Source organism: Amblyomma maculatum, chromosome 11 (assembly GCF_055883805.1).
Source record: "Amblyomma maculatum isolate TAMU_Amacu chromosome 11, ASM5588380v1, whole genome shotgun sequence".
NCBI lineage: Eukaryota > Metazoa > Arthropoda > Arachnida > Ixodida > Ixodidae > Amblyomma > Amblyomma maculatum.
Window position 1 is genome coordinate 107937249 of NC_139354.1, and position 15180 is coordinate 107952428.

Consider the following 15180-nt stretch of genomic DNA (forward strand, 5'->3'; position numbering starts at 1 on the left):
CTCCACGTTTCAGCCTCATAGGTAAGTACAGGTAAGATGTAACAGTTGCATACCTTCCTCTTGAGCGATACCGGTAAGCTGCTAGTCACAATCTGGGATTGCTTGTCAAGTGCGCTCCATCCCAATCTTATTCTCCTTGTTATTGTGTCTTAAACAGAACAAACGTTAACGATAGCAATGTAACGAGCGTCATTGTCTGTTCGTGTCACGCCTCCGTCTACATTCTACGTAGTTCATTCCAGGAGAGCATGCAGATGTAAATGCGAAACTTTGCCCCTTATCGGTTAAATCAGAAACAGGCAGCCATATGTTCAACCAACCTGGCACTTCCTGATGTATGCTGTAACCGCACCGTTGACGGGTATCAAGACGATCATGACTCCAAGACCACCCAACGTGGCTATTCCCAGCTGTCCCCAGAGAAGCCAGACGGCTAGACCGATCTGCAGGGGTGTTATCCAGATTAGGTTGAATACTTGAATGTAGTCCATGACTCTTTGGGTGTCCACGGACATGAGGTTGACGATCTCCCCCGTCGTGTACTGACCCCTGGCGACGCTGGAGAGAACCAAAGCCTGCGGAACAAACAGGGGCAACAGTATAAACATGAACGCACACAACATGCAATAATAATCTTCGTTATCTTGTAACAAGGAGAAAGTTGAATCACCTTCGTTGTGATTGCTTTAATTATGTTAAACTCAAGAAATGACATTAAGACGTGCGCGGATACATTTCTCCTGTTATGGCCAAACGCAGCATTACTGATGGTTATCAGCCTAAATGATGCAGCGCAGCCACACCGGTCCTCTAAAGTACACAATAAACGTGGCACAAAATACCCCAAAGCATTGTCACGCTAGCTTCCTTCGAGTTCTGAAGACAACCAGTACAGGCGCTCTAACCCAGTATGAAGTTGTGTACCTGCCGAAATTATTCAAAGCCATATTAAAGATAAAGTAAGCGCAAGGAAAATAAAAATTAAGTTTCTTGGGCGTTAACAGAGTTACTTTTTTGCGAGAGGCACCATGGTGATAATTATGCGATTATTCCTGGCCACTGAAGCTATTTGGGGTTTATGTATGAGCATTCTGGCAGTTCTCCTTTACTTAAGTGCAGCGCCGCGCACAGCTGTTCACACAGGCTCATCATTGGGACAACGCAACTGCTCAAAAATATACACATTTCAGGAGTGTTCGCTAAATGGTCAGTTGGAACAGCTGCGTCGCGAAGGCGACAAACTTGTCATCGCCCGTTGCCTGTAGCAGAGTACTTTAATGCATTGGCCTGCTAAGGAATATATTCGTTAAATTCCCTTTCAAAATGCGCTGCTAGCGCTAATAGAAGGTATGCACGGCAAATGGTAGAAATCGCACCTACAATCATTATTAGCCTTACATGATGCTAGGTATTGTATAACAGCACCCGTCGACTGTTGGAGTGTTGCCGATGTCCAGTTGACACATGCTGAAGCCACGTGGCTTCGACTTCCCTTCTAAAGCGGTTATAATGCCTTCAGAGTTCCATGTCTGCGCCAGTTGGCAGTGCCGTATAAATACGAATGAAACTGAACGCCTCAACGTGCAGAAGTCAAGCACATTGTAAAGAGGCATTGAACAGTCATTGAAGCACGCACAAGCAAGACCGTCACGAATTACCTTCTTGTAGATCGCACTGATGATGGCTGAGCGCATGCGCATGGAGATGACGTAGATGCGGTATTCGTACTGGCCGTTTAGGATTGACTCCAGCATGGCCGAAAAGAACATGGTGAAGGCAAACAGCAGACCACGCCACAGGGGATCGTTGGAGCTCACGAAGGCGATCAGCATGCTGCGAGGAGCGAGAGCGCAAGGTTGCTCGCACAATGCATTATAGAAATAGAGAAAACATGAGTGACGTGTACCTAGACGAACTTCGAGCAACGAAATGTGGACCCTACTGTCTACTTTCCAAAGTCAGTACCTGTCCGGAAAAGTAGTCAGGTTTTTTGTGTCGTGAGACACAGAGAAATGTTGACTGAATTTTCGAAATAACGGTATATTTTTGTTGGTACTGAGAAATCATTTATATATCGCACTGGTTTGCCAAACGTTAAGAAAGATGAAGGCTGTAAAAAGAAGAGGGCCGAAGAAGTACAGGAATGAATTAAGTCTGCTTGCGTGCAGAAATACGAAAGTATTGCATGTTCCGTGCCAAGTTTCGTTATGAGTTCTGCGTTTCATCGCTCAGTACCGTTACTTAGAGCCATTTCTAATCATCAAATTTTTAGGGTCAATGAACTAAATTTTGGAAGTGGCCCGCACACATAGGAAGTCATAATTGAGTTGGCCATATTCAAGTTAGGTTAAACACAATTTTCGGCTAAATCTGGACAAAATCAGACTTCGGCGGTTAAGGGAGGCCATATTTTGGGAATGTCCCTCCTATTTTAGGAGTATATCCCTCCTTGTTTTAGAGGTCAACGCGGAATGGTCCATGCTCGAATTAGGGTAGAAATCGATTTTGGTCGATTTCTGGCAAGATCTAATTTTAGGGATTCAGGGAGCCAAAATATGGGGTGTACCACCCAAATTAGAAAATTGTTGGCTATTCTAAAACTGTGTATGGACATGAATTTTGGTCAAATTCTAACTAGGCCAAATTTTGGAGGTCCAGGAAGCCAAATTTTGAATGGAGCCCATCAAAATTTGGAGGTCATTATCTAAATTGCCATGATGTAATCAGATTGGATACCAAATGTGGTACTATTACGCAACATTTGGTGATGTGTGCGTGTTTTTTGTTTGTTTGTGTGGAGCACAACCTACAGTGGTGGTGCAGTGATTAGGGCGCTCGACTACTGTGCCCAAGGATGCAGGATCGAATTCCGGCCACGACGGCAGCTTTTCGATGGAGGCGAAAAGCAAGGCGCCGGGATGCTATGAGATATCACTGCACGTTAAAGAACCTATTTCCGTAACCCTCCACTACGGCGTCTCTCATAGCCTTAGTTACTTTGGTACGCTAAATCCCACAAACAAAACCAAGGGGTAGACCCAAGGGGTCTTCTTCTGAGCCGCGTAGTGGCGCTGATGTAGCCTTACTGGAGGTTTTTCCCATTAGAGAGGGTCAGACAAAAATCTTCTAAACATTAAAATATTTAGAACACTGGAAAGGCAATACAAGCCGCACGCTCAGATGCAGACCCCTTGGGCTCTACACTGTTGACAAAGGCTGCATATTTATTTCGCCATCAGCCTCGATATGACGTTCCTCTCTGATTCACTCATTATGGCGGTTTTGTAGAAGTCACTATACCTTCAGTTTTCAACTCACTGCCCTATACTATGTTTTCCATTTCGTCAATGACTTCTTTAAGTAACTGTTTAGGAGTTAGCGTGTCACTTGTTTGAAATGGCGCTATATTTGTTATGTTGAACGCAATTTTTTTTTATTATTGTGTTTGCATTGTCGCGCTGATTGCACCCATTTTTAGCTCTGTAGCTGCGTGTAGCCCGGTCTCCCCCCTCAGCTGCCGGGCTCATCCCGACTACCCTTTTTGGCTTGGGCTGACCTGTCGTATCATGTGTAATTCTTGGTGAATGAAGGCGTTAATTTTACTATTAAACGGATGATTGACAGTTTGTGTGGACACTTTTACCGACACTGTCTGCACGCAGGCTCTGTCCGTGCGACCCATGTACCAAAAAAGGCGTTAGCCTTTAAAAAGTCAAATAAAAAGAAGATGCTAAAATAAGTGGTCACAGAAAATTTGTGAACACATTTAAAAAAAAACAACAAAAAGAGGGCTTTAAAGGTTGTATATTAGTCCAACTCCCTGCACAGGGCGATGCATGATGGAAAGAGCACGGTTGAGAGATCTGCAGTAATTCTGACCGATTGGATTCATATTAGCCTGCATTATTATTATACCCACTATTGCTCGTTTCCTCTGCACCAAAATGGAGTATCCGCCGCCTAATCTTACCCTGCCTCAGTAGAAGACCACGGCCACTGCACGAAAACATTTGACGAGTTTCACCCAAGAACCCATAAAGGTTTATCCTTTTATGCACATTGCTCCTGCCATTTGCCTGGATCCAGCTTTTTAGGCTATTGGGGCAGGCACGAGGTGTTCTTGTGTGCACTACTCAAGCATTTTAGGGTAAATTATATTCCTCGTATTAGTTCCTACTCACTCGAGGATGAGCGGGCCGACAAAGGTGAGCACGCTGGCCACCAGCTTGACGAGCGCCACTAGGGTGAGCTCCAGCCAGTAGGTGCGGAAGAGAGGCGTCATTATTCCGATCATGGATACCAGGGGGCGCCTCCCGTCGGCGTCAGGCTTCTTGCTGGGCACAGCACTGCGTCAAGAAGAGAAAATAATAGTCGCTAACTGTATGCAGATTATCGAGTGCTTACCTCTTGAATGGTTACTGGAGAAGGAGCAAATAATTAAAGGCATCTAGAAGCAGCTAAAGGCTAGTGAACTACTCAATTTTCTGAACTGCCAGAGGCTTATCGAGAAAGCAGTGCTAGTGTCTGAGCGCCATCCTGTATGAATTGTTTGATAGATGCATATGCGATAATCTGCCGTTTTAATGAAACGTAGCTTTAAGCTAGTTGCTCGCAGTACATCATGCGTTTCTATGGCGCGTAACCAACGAAGGGCAGATGATAAAGAAGAGGCGCGGACAAAAAATTTAGTTCCTTTTGTTTTATCTTCGTAAGTTCTTGTGCTGTCAAAATGTGCCACGACTCCGCGGCGCTGACACTGCGAGAAGGGCATGGTTATAGCCTCAGCGAAGTTCTCGGACATGGTTGATGTGTTAGGACCAGAGCTTTAAAAATTGTTGAGATGGTATCAGTTTGTCGAATTATCTCGCAAAGTCATTTTAAATAGAGGTTTAGCTAATTTTGAGAGTTTTCGTGCGTATATAAAATCACTATGGTCTCACTTATCGGATACACTTCTCATTTCTTCATACATTTCTTCTTGAAATGAAAATAAACTTCAAACAAGTCACAGAGCGCAGGAGCACTTATTTGATTCTATGAGCGGACCAATTAAAAGATGCTCACGCACCCTCTCTTTTGCTTCTCTTTCTCGAAGTGGTAGGAGAAGTCGTCGGAGATCTTGGCTGCTTGGTTGGATTGGTCCAAGAACCACATTTGGTACATCTGCAGAGGTCTCATGAACCCTAGAATGGCCATGCTGGTTTGGATAAGAAAAAAATGTGAGGGAAGTAGATGTCTTTCACAGAAAAAAAAAAAAAACGCTGTTCCGCATTATCGGGCCGCTACAAAGATGAAAACAAAATTTTTCTCACATCTTGAAATGCACACATCCGCATTAACCAAGCACGACCCCGGGATATCTGCGAGTTGTAAGATTTTACCTACTTTATCCTTTTCTATCAAAACCATGTGACCGAAAGCAAACGTAAAAAAACCATGCGATACGCTTATTTCTCTCTCTCTTCCCCTGTCAGAGTTCCGGTCCTAGAGGTAGCGCTGTCCTACTCACACTATTTATGTAAGTGCATCCGACACCTGCGCAGGTACGGCCCCTATCGGCGCCGCGCCGGCGAACGCGCATTCGCGGACAGGACATTACGTATGGCAATCTAAGGAGAGCGGCTTTTTCCTACACCAACTTATTATACCGGCTCTTTTATATAAAGCCTTAAACTGCTACTATTTCCCAAGAGGTCACTGAGAACGCATCACTTATTTTACGAAATAAAAATATTGGTATCTCTTGAAAGACATAATAAATGCTACTTCTTTCTTGTGGATACGGGCGCCGATATTTTTTGAGAAGAAAACAGGAAACAATACTGCGGACATCACAAAACCACCGAGTCGTAGTTGCCATACATACAAAATAAATACTCTTGTGAACTTGCCGAGCTGCTGCGGTGTCTGGGAGACAGCGCTTCCTAAGGAAAATAAGCGTGCGGCGGGACTTTTATTGCGACTTTCGCGAGTGGACACTGGATAAACGCTTTGAAAGGAAATTTTGCGAGTTTTTGAGTAAGATAAATCTACACTTGTTTTCTTTCTCCCACATTTCATTCCGTTTCTCACTTTGTCTAATGATAAAACGTCTCAAATAAAAGAAAAGTAGTACTTGTACAGAGTTTTGACAACTATGACTCATTCAGATTAATTACACATTACGGGACATAGTTATGCAGCAAACTAAAGAACAAAATACATCTTTAATGGCTGACGATTATTGCCAAGGGTTGTAGCAATATCAAAACCGATTTGAAGGCCTCTTTCACGCAGGCGCGTTTACAAACAGCAACTTACCCGTTGAACCACCAGAAGAGAAGCTTGGACAGGAACGACGCTCGTACTTCGGGACATTGTCTCTGTCAGAGACCAGAAAAACAAATAAGCCAGCAGTCATCGCTTTACGGCGCCCAGCTGAGCTCTGCGCATGTTGAATGCATGGAACTCTCACCGCGGCCATCTTGGGGCTGATATCCTGCGGAGTGTCCGCAAAACAGCTCAGCAGGAACTGTCCCACAAGGACGGGGCAGTACATGACGATGATGACGAAGCGGAACTCAATCTGGTCGTCGGACATGGCTCTCACATCCTGCATCCCCGCCGAAAACAGATGGCTGCTTTAAAGTTCGACGCTCTCATGTAGCGAAATTTCAACAATTCTCCTATTCCTGCCGACTTGTTTCATCAATACTGTCATTCGAATGTACAGCAATCATTTGGTTGCTAGTGCGTATGCTTGTTACGTTCTGCTAACGTCTCGTTTTTGTTGCACCATTTTTTCTAGTGCAAAAGAGAGCAAACAGGTAGTGAAACAGGTATATCGTGTAAAACTTTTACTCAGTCACAAGGTATATTGATTTTATAGTTACGAGAATTGTTGCAAATACAATCAAAATCATCTCTGAAACAGTCCTGTCAAATAATGTTTGAAGGATTTGAAAGCAGTGTGGCAAAATGCGCTATTGCACCCCGCGAAAAAATACTTTGTGATTATTAAAACGAAGTGGTGCAATGTTTGTTTTTTCATCGAATTTCAAGTCACGCCATTGCACAGAAAACGATTGATTTACACAAAATGCACGGAAATACCTCACCTCGCTGAAGACTTGGAGGAGCACTGACCGGTACCGAACAATAGAAGCCAGAGACATCAGCAGCCAGAATATGAATAGCGGGCCGGATGTGCAGACGCCTCGTCTGCAGGCTGTCACTATCAGAGCCAGAGCTAGAACCTGCAAAGTTTCGGTGAATACAAGAGAAAAAGTCGACTTCGACGGCCGTCTGTACTTGAATGAAGATTTTGGTCCGGGGTAATTGGTTAATTGTTTTCCTCTGACAAATTAACACAGCTCTATGGAACAAGGACCCCTGGAAAAAACAAGCCGCTGTCCTTTCCTGTCTTGCGTGTCTTTGCCTCGTGTCCTCGTTTCATAGCATGGTGCTAATCTGTCATCTATGCTTGAATACGAGAAAATAGCTCAATTAAGTGATACGCCACGGAACATGTGAATACTAGTTAAATTTTTGGATGATCAATTTGTGGCATGAATGAATGAATGAAGCCTTTATTGAAAGGAAGGGATGGCTCTCGGCCGCTGTTTGGGTTCTTGGGGAGTTAGGAGGGATGGGAGTGTAACTTCTTCGTCTTAACGGTTCTTCAAGCTGTTGCTTGTTGCTTGCCATGCGGCCGATCTTCGCGCTCTAAGTCGACCTCTCTCACACTACTCGAAGCAGGCCGCTCTCACTGCCGTATGTAGCAATGGAGTGTTGTATTTCGGTGCTTGATATAACCTGACCTGCTAATGTGGGCATGTCGTCGTGTGGAATATGCGTAATTGAAATCCTTAGGCAATTTGTGCGCCTTTATGCAAAGCGGCAATAATGTCATTCGGAGGAATTTCACTGATTGCAGTGCGGTCTATAAATAAGGCAGACGGAACTGTATTTTCCCATCCCGCAAATGCAACTGGCATTGCGCAGAATACTTAAGAGATTGCAATTAGAATATAACAGATTAGCGCCAGCCAAAATGCGTGTTTAAACATCATTTCAAATTAGAGATAAGATAGAGAATAAGTGGTTCCTGTAATGGTGATGATGGTCCATGGCATAACGATACTTACGAATGTGACCAAGCGTATGGCAGGAGCGTAGTATTCGACCGGATACACGATCTGCCCTTCGGTATAACGCGTCCGGGCTTGAGCCATCTCCATCAGTGACAAAATAATCAGCAGCAGCGTAAGGAGCTGCAAAGATAGAACATAACTGGGTTCTAGCGAGAGCGTTTCACTGCAGTAGCGCAGTGATACAAGGTCAGCTGTCTTAAACGTCACTATTATTTGTGAGGCTTGCAGTGGACTATTTTAGGATACTATTCTGAAGACCTTAATTCCAAAATATTACTTTTAAGATAGTTTTTTTTTCTGCACTCATGCCGATTAGCTAAAAATGCCACTTAAAATGAACGGAGCGCGTATTCGGGAATAGTTGTGAGCCAACTGTGGATATTGTACAGAACAATGTTCAGAACACAAAGCAGGGAATTACCTAATCCTGAGGTGTGTAGAAAAATCTTGCTTTTAAAATTTTTCCTGCGCTCTTACATCGTAGTCAGGACTGCCTCAAAAGCCAATTACAGGAAGAAGTTGGGAGGGGGTCTTCAATAAGTAGCGAAACATTAGAAACGTCCCGAGGGATGACCTGCTGGCATATTGATTGTTTCGTACATAAATGACTCATGCTTAAAAAGAATGAGCTTTTTCGAAACTGCTAGGTAAAATTTCGTCAAGGCGTCGATTGATGACCATCCAAGGCTATTCTAGCGTTGCCTATTTACTGCCTGTCGCTGCCAGCTAGACAAGTGCGCCAAGATGAATAGTAGTCTGAAGTGAGACCTTCAAGCTGATAATAGGGGTTGATTTTAGGCCGGAAGTGCCGTTCTCCGGAAACATCCTTCAACGAAAAATGCTGCAGCTGATATCGCCCATCAGTACAAGCTTCATTGCTTACTTCGATGAACTTACACATGCCAACATGGCTGACGAGGTTTTTGAAACATGCAGCCTACTTAGCTTAGTTCAAAGAATGATACGTTCGATTTCGCTTTCGGTGCGAGGATAGAATTTTAAGGTCAGGCTTTAACACCTTAGTGGTGGCCCTCTATTAAAATTTGGAACTGCGCGAGAGCAATACTGTAGCTGTGTATTAGGATCTATTTCGGGCGGATGGATGTTGATGAAGACGGCAACATGATGTGCAAAGCGCGAGAGAGTGACAATTAAACACGACGCGGGATTGGCTGCGGTGATAGATAGGAAATTTGATATTCGCTTCCCGCAATAAATTTCTGCGTTTCAAACCTCTACCACAGTTTTCCTTTTTTTCTGGGAACGTTTGAGGCTTGACAAGTAATTTCTGGTCTTCCAGTTCGCCCTTTCACACTTAGCCCGAATTCGCAACTATATATATCGAAATTTTTTGCACATATTGAAGCATAATCTGACGAGGCTATGTAGGTGAAAATAGACGTTTTTCCGCACCTTTCATTAACACCTTCTTTTTCTTCTCGCCCCCCCCCCCCCCAACTCAACCTCTTCTCTTCTCAACTTCTTTATTTGCTCAACCTTCATTCTCTTCCAAAAACAGCGCGAACAAACGGGGACGTCCCCGTTTGTTCGCGCTGTTTTTTTGGATGATGTATCACCAACTCGCCCGCTTAAATATCCTGTTGAATTTCATTCTCTATTTGTTCAATTTTTATGTTGCCTATTTCAAGGTCTGCCACTACAATTCAAAGGTCGCTAAATAAGCACTGCCTTCAATGCGAGCAGTGGTAGATTACAGCACTCTAACTGCGCAGAGCTCAGATGAGCAGCTTTAGTGTCTGTACATTACCGCGCTAGATGAACACACTGCTATGCGCTATTCCAAGACGTATGACCAGAACCTCACTGGTTTCTTCCTTAGAGTTCGCAGCCATTACTGTCGGCTCTACTCACATCCATGCAGTTCTAGTAATTGAACAGAGTCCTCTATGCACCACGAATCATGCAGACACTGGAGTGGAAACACGGGGGCTGCAATTGGCATCGAACAGAGCCGCGTACCACTTTGGTGATGTTAAGGAACGTCCATGGCACCGGTAGCTCGCGGCTCCTTTTGAAGGCGATGATGTCGAAGGGTGCGGTGAGCCAGAGGAGGAGACATGGCACCCAGAGCAGCACGGTCTCCTGGAAACAGGGCGTCAAGTCTGGGGTCTCGGTGTACCACGTTACGGAATCATCCTGCAAGGGAAGAGATAGTGCATTCGTTTTCTGTTTCGCTCAGTAGCAATTCCAACCAACACGGCTGGTCCAGAGTTGAACGAACCACCTGTTGTTCCAGTTCGAAGGCATGCATTTCATATTACGAAATAACATAACGCAGTCACAGCTTGTTAAGAACATGTGACTTGTAACTTTTGCCCAATAGCACACTCACGAGAACTAAAACCATTGTAATATCTTCCTACACAGTCAGTCGGTTTCGTATGCGTATAATGGCAGAGGCGAAGGAAAAAATTGCCTGTGGCACTTTTATGCTTACGAGCACAGCTTCTACAAAAAATAAAAATAGGAAAAATTTGAGTTTGAATAAACGCACAAAATGTTTCATTTGTGGGCGTGTTGTATTCAATGAAGAGCTATCGGTTAATGCGACTGTCGCATAATGATAGTTTCGTCAACTTTCAGATTCCTTCATTTCGGAGACATTTATACATGATTAGTATTTGGCGATCGGTGTTACCAGTGCCTTCAGCACAATTCAAAAGTCCCTGCAACCATATCTTTTTTAAGTATTCCTTTCTTGTATTATTTCGAGTCTCAAAGTAATGATTCAAAGTACCTGCCCTAGACAGTGTCCTGATTGATAGGAAGAGCTGCTTAAGAATAAGAATACCCAAACCAAAGTGACAGTTTTCAACAAGAATAAATATGCACGTATAATTTTCCTTGGCTACTTACCCTTTGGTCAGTGTGCATTAAAAATGTGGGAAATATTGCAGGTGTGCAAGTACTATTTTGCAGAAAGCAAATCGAATACGACAGCTGTAGCGTTTTTAACGAATCGAATACGATGAATGGAGTTAACAAAAACCTAATAAAAATCGAATATGTGAAATACCCGAATTCATTATAAGCCGAATATTACTGTAAGTACTCACTGCCACGTGAAAACATCAATATTTATTCTAGATAGCGAAGTGTAAGTGGAGTTGCTCTAAGTTATACGATTAAAATTGCAGTAATCTAAAGACACAACGGTGATCGCTACCTGGGGCACGTGGCACAAGTTCAGTGTGTTGATTATGTGGCTCTCACGTCATACGCATATGAAAGTTGTCCTTTGTCACAGATGACAACAGCGAACATACTTCAACCGAATCTCACTTGAGAGGGACGAAAGTCTGATCCATGGCCTCCGATGTCTGGCATGGAGATCGAGGTTTCTAAATGTTACTGGAGTCTACCACGTATTCCAGTTTTGAAGGTCATAGATCTGAACAGTAGAAATGCCGCCACATGAATGAATTGCGTCGCGGCGCACAGACCGATCAAGGCAACAGACTCGGCGGAATCGCAGTCGGCCCGTGTCTTGAAACAGCTGTCGAAAAAAAAAAAACTACTTTGAACTTTGTGCCCTCTTTGAACTTCGAGCCAGTTATTCAATAACTATACAGAAAGTTTCGAGTGAATCTAATTTGTTATTTAGAACAGTTTTTACTTGCGCTGTTTGAAACCATTTCAAACTTAACAGCGCAGGACGCTGAGACAAGGAAAGGCGACCGCGACTTCCCAGTGCCGTTGTTCTGCAACTTCGACATAAATAATTAACACGTACAAGCTGCTATTTTGGCTTTTTGGAGCATTCAGTGGATAGAACATAAAAATTTAATCACTTATTCACGACAATAGTAGAAACAGTGTGCCCTGGGGGACGTGACTGAAGGCAGGAGAGTGTCTGATGAGGTCACGCCACCCTGAGGCCGAACTGCAATCGACACTGAAGCGGAAGTGAAGTAGAATCACAACATAAGCATTTCTTTACAAGCCCCACAAATCTTAAAAGGAATATGAGATTTTATTCTGAGAACGCAAAACGGTACAGGCTCAGAAACCATATTTGGTAAAGAAGTTCTGCCATGGGTACGCGTAGTACTCATGGTTACGAAATGCATACATCTAAGCTTTAATACATATACATAATTGAATGTTACCCCTTGAAGGTAAATTTCTGGTCATTTTGAATAGGTACTATCGTCTTACTATATAACTTTCAATATTTACTGAAAAAAAAATGAACTTACGCGTTACTGTCCTAAATGATTGGACAGCGGCTTTTAAATTGACTATCTGACAACTCATTCTTGTATTCCCGTGGTTGGATCGGGCTCGGCATTTGATTGCTAAATTGCGATCATAATCAAGCGCTCACGCCACCAGATTACTGAACCCTCGACAGACAAGCGGAGGCACCCTCGCTGTGGGCTCTTCTTCGCTCTTCAACGCTTAAGCGGCTGCATCCATCGGCGGCGCCCTGTTAGCTCGGTGTGGTAGCAGCGCAGTTACTTAACCCGTTCTGCCTCGCCATGGTGGTTGGTGAACCATGTTGTCTTTACACTAAGAGAACGAGTAACTACTGCCGAACTGCCACTTAATCCACTGATGTTATTCTTTCATTTCTTTTGCTACCGGGCGACATCGAAACAAATCCCCCCCCCCCCCCCCGCTACATTCTTACCGAAGTGCGAAATTGTCCGCTAGCGAATCAACAATATTGCTAAAAAAACTACAATCTAAAAAAGCTAAAAAAAACAATATCTCTCTACAGATAAACTGAATTTTGATGTGAGCAAGCGCATCAAGGACTCGGTGCCTATTGCCAAGAACTGCCGCCGGTAAGCACAGAGGTCGAAAAAATAACCAATAACACCAGAGAAACGATTCGCCAGGTCTGTGTGCTTGTCGAGAGTATGGACGATGCAAAAACTGTTTGCGGCGAAACAATCCGACATTCTACAATATTCCTGATTCTGACCCATCCGAAACGTCTGCTGTCTAAGAAGGCCACAATGACTCGCATTTGTTCTGAACACCTGATTCCTGACCACTGCCATCCGATAATATTGAAATTCGCACTGTTCAAAATAAAAGAAACCATTCTTGCCAATGGCCGAAAATTCAAGGACGCTGACTAGAGTATTGGGGAAGATTTCTCACTTCGCGTTCGCAATGGGCGCAAGCACCTTGTCCCCGTCGCCAAAAGCAAAGCTGCTCGTTTTTTTCTGCGTTACAAGACCCTGTTCATAGGCCCACAACGATAAGTTTTCGACGAAACAACGCATTCTGTGAAAGAATTTGCATAGCGGTTGTTACATCACTCACAGCCGTCCTCGCGAGTTCATGCACCCCTCAATCTAATCTTTCTCTTTCCGTGATTTTCACTAATATACGTGGTTCCATTCCGAAACACGAAACCGTCTTAAACCTTATATCTTGGTGAGGTCCCGAATTAGCCTAAATCTGAAAAAGGAACGCAACAGATTAGTAAGAAAGAAACCCATCAACAAATTAGCGGTGAGGAGGAGGGATATCGCTACAAAATAGATATTCAGCTCTAACCAAAGATGGCGACATTACCTTAGAAGTAATGAACAATAATTTCAGAGATATTATTACTGAATGCGCTGTAGAAGTAGGCGGTAGGATAGTTAGAGAGGATACCTGTAAGCCGTTTAAGGAGACGAAAGATTTGATTAAGAAACGCCAGAGTATTAAAGTTTCTAATCCAACAGACCATATTGAATTGGCCGAGATATCAAAGCTAATCAATAAGCACAAGGTGGCCGATATAAGGAAGTATAACATGGAGAAAATTGAGCATGCTGTAAAGAACGGGGGAAGCTTTAAAGCGGTGAAGAAGAAATTGGGCATAGGCAAAAACCAGATGTATGCGATAAGGGACAAGGAGGGCAACGTCATCACGATAATGGGCAAGATAGTCAAAGTAGCCGAGGAGTTCTATACAGATATCTACACTAGCCAAAGTAGACAGGACCGTAATGAGATTGGCGGTAGAAAAAACAGTCAGACGTTCCACCAGTGACGAAGGACGAGGTCAAGAAAGCATTAGAAACTATGAAAAGGGGGAAATCAGCTGGAGAGGATCAGGTAACTACAGATTTGCTGAAAGCCGGGGGGGGGGGGGGGGAATATCATTCTAGAAAAACTGGTCGCCCACCCTGTATACGCAGTGCCTGGTGTCATCGACGGTACTGGAACCACGGAAGAATGCTAACATAGTCGTCATTCATAAAAAAGGGAACTCTAAATAACTTAAATATTACAGACCAATCACTTACTGTCTGCTACGTATAAGGCATTTACTAAGGTAATCGCTAATAGAATCAGGACAACCTTAGACTGCAACCAAGCAAAGGACCGAGCAGGTTTTTGGAAACGGTACTCTACTATCGATCATATACATACCATCAACCAGGTTATAGAAAAATGCTCGGAATATAACCAGCCCATATATATAGCATTCATTAATTACGAAAAAGCATTTGACTAAGCTGAAACCTCGGCGGTGTCAGGCATTGCGAAATCAGGGGGTAGACGAGCTGTACGTGAAGGTGCTGGAATATATATATAGTGGCTGCACAGCAACCATAGTTCTGCATAAAGAAAGTAACAAAATTCCCATAAAGAAAGGTGTTAGGCAAGGAGACACGATCTCCCCAGTACTATACACAGCTTGCTTAGAGGAAGTATTCAGAGACTTGGAAAAGGAGCAGTTAGGGAGAAGGGTAGATGGAGATTACCTCAGTAATCTGCGATTTGCTGATGACATTGCCTTGCTAAGTACCTCGAGGGATGAACTGCAAATAATGATTGATGACCTGGACAGGAAAAGTAGAAAGGTAGGCTTTAAATCAATATGCAGAAGACTAAGGTTATGTTCAACAGCCTCGGCAAGGAACAGCAGTTTGCGTTAGGTAGCGAAGCACTGGAAGTATTAGGCGAATATGTCTACTTAGGACAGGTAGTAATGCAGATCCGGACCATGAAAATAAAATAAGAAGAACAATAAGATTGAGATGGAGCGCATTTGGCAAGCACTGGCAGATTATGA

The 15180-nt window shown here is 43.7% G+C and overlaps 1 protein-coding gene across 1 annotated transcript in view; it reads right to left on the reverse strand.

Annotated features, from left to right (window-relative positions):
- The window catches only part of LOC146174625 (multidrug resistance-associated protein 1-like), a 132342-nt gene that overhangs the window by 52268 nt on the left and 64894 nt on the right, over positions 1-15180 (reverse strand). Inside the window, exons 2-10 of the mRNA XM_084583798.1 lie at positions 10113-10289; positions 8127-8252; positions 7098-7235; positions 6455-6592; positions 6301-6362; positions 5069-5197; positions 4182-4346; positions 1659-1833; positions 321-575 (exon numbers count right to left, since the gene is read on the reverse strand). Of these exons, the coding sequence (XP_084439924.1) occupies positions 321-575; positions 1659-1833; positions 4182-4346; positions 5069-5197; positions 6301-6362; positions 6455-6592; positions 7098-7235; positions 8127-8252; positions 10113-10289 (1365 nt within the window). The remainder of the gene's footprint in view (positions 1-320; positions 576-1658; positions 1834-4181; positions 4347-5068; positions 5198-6300; positions 6363-6454; positions 6593-7097; positions 7236-8126; positions 8253-10112; positions 10290-15180) is intronic.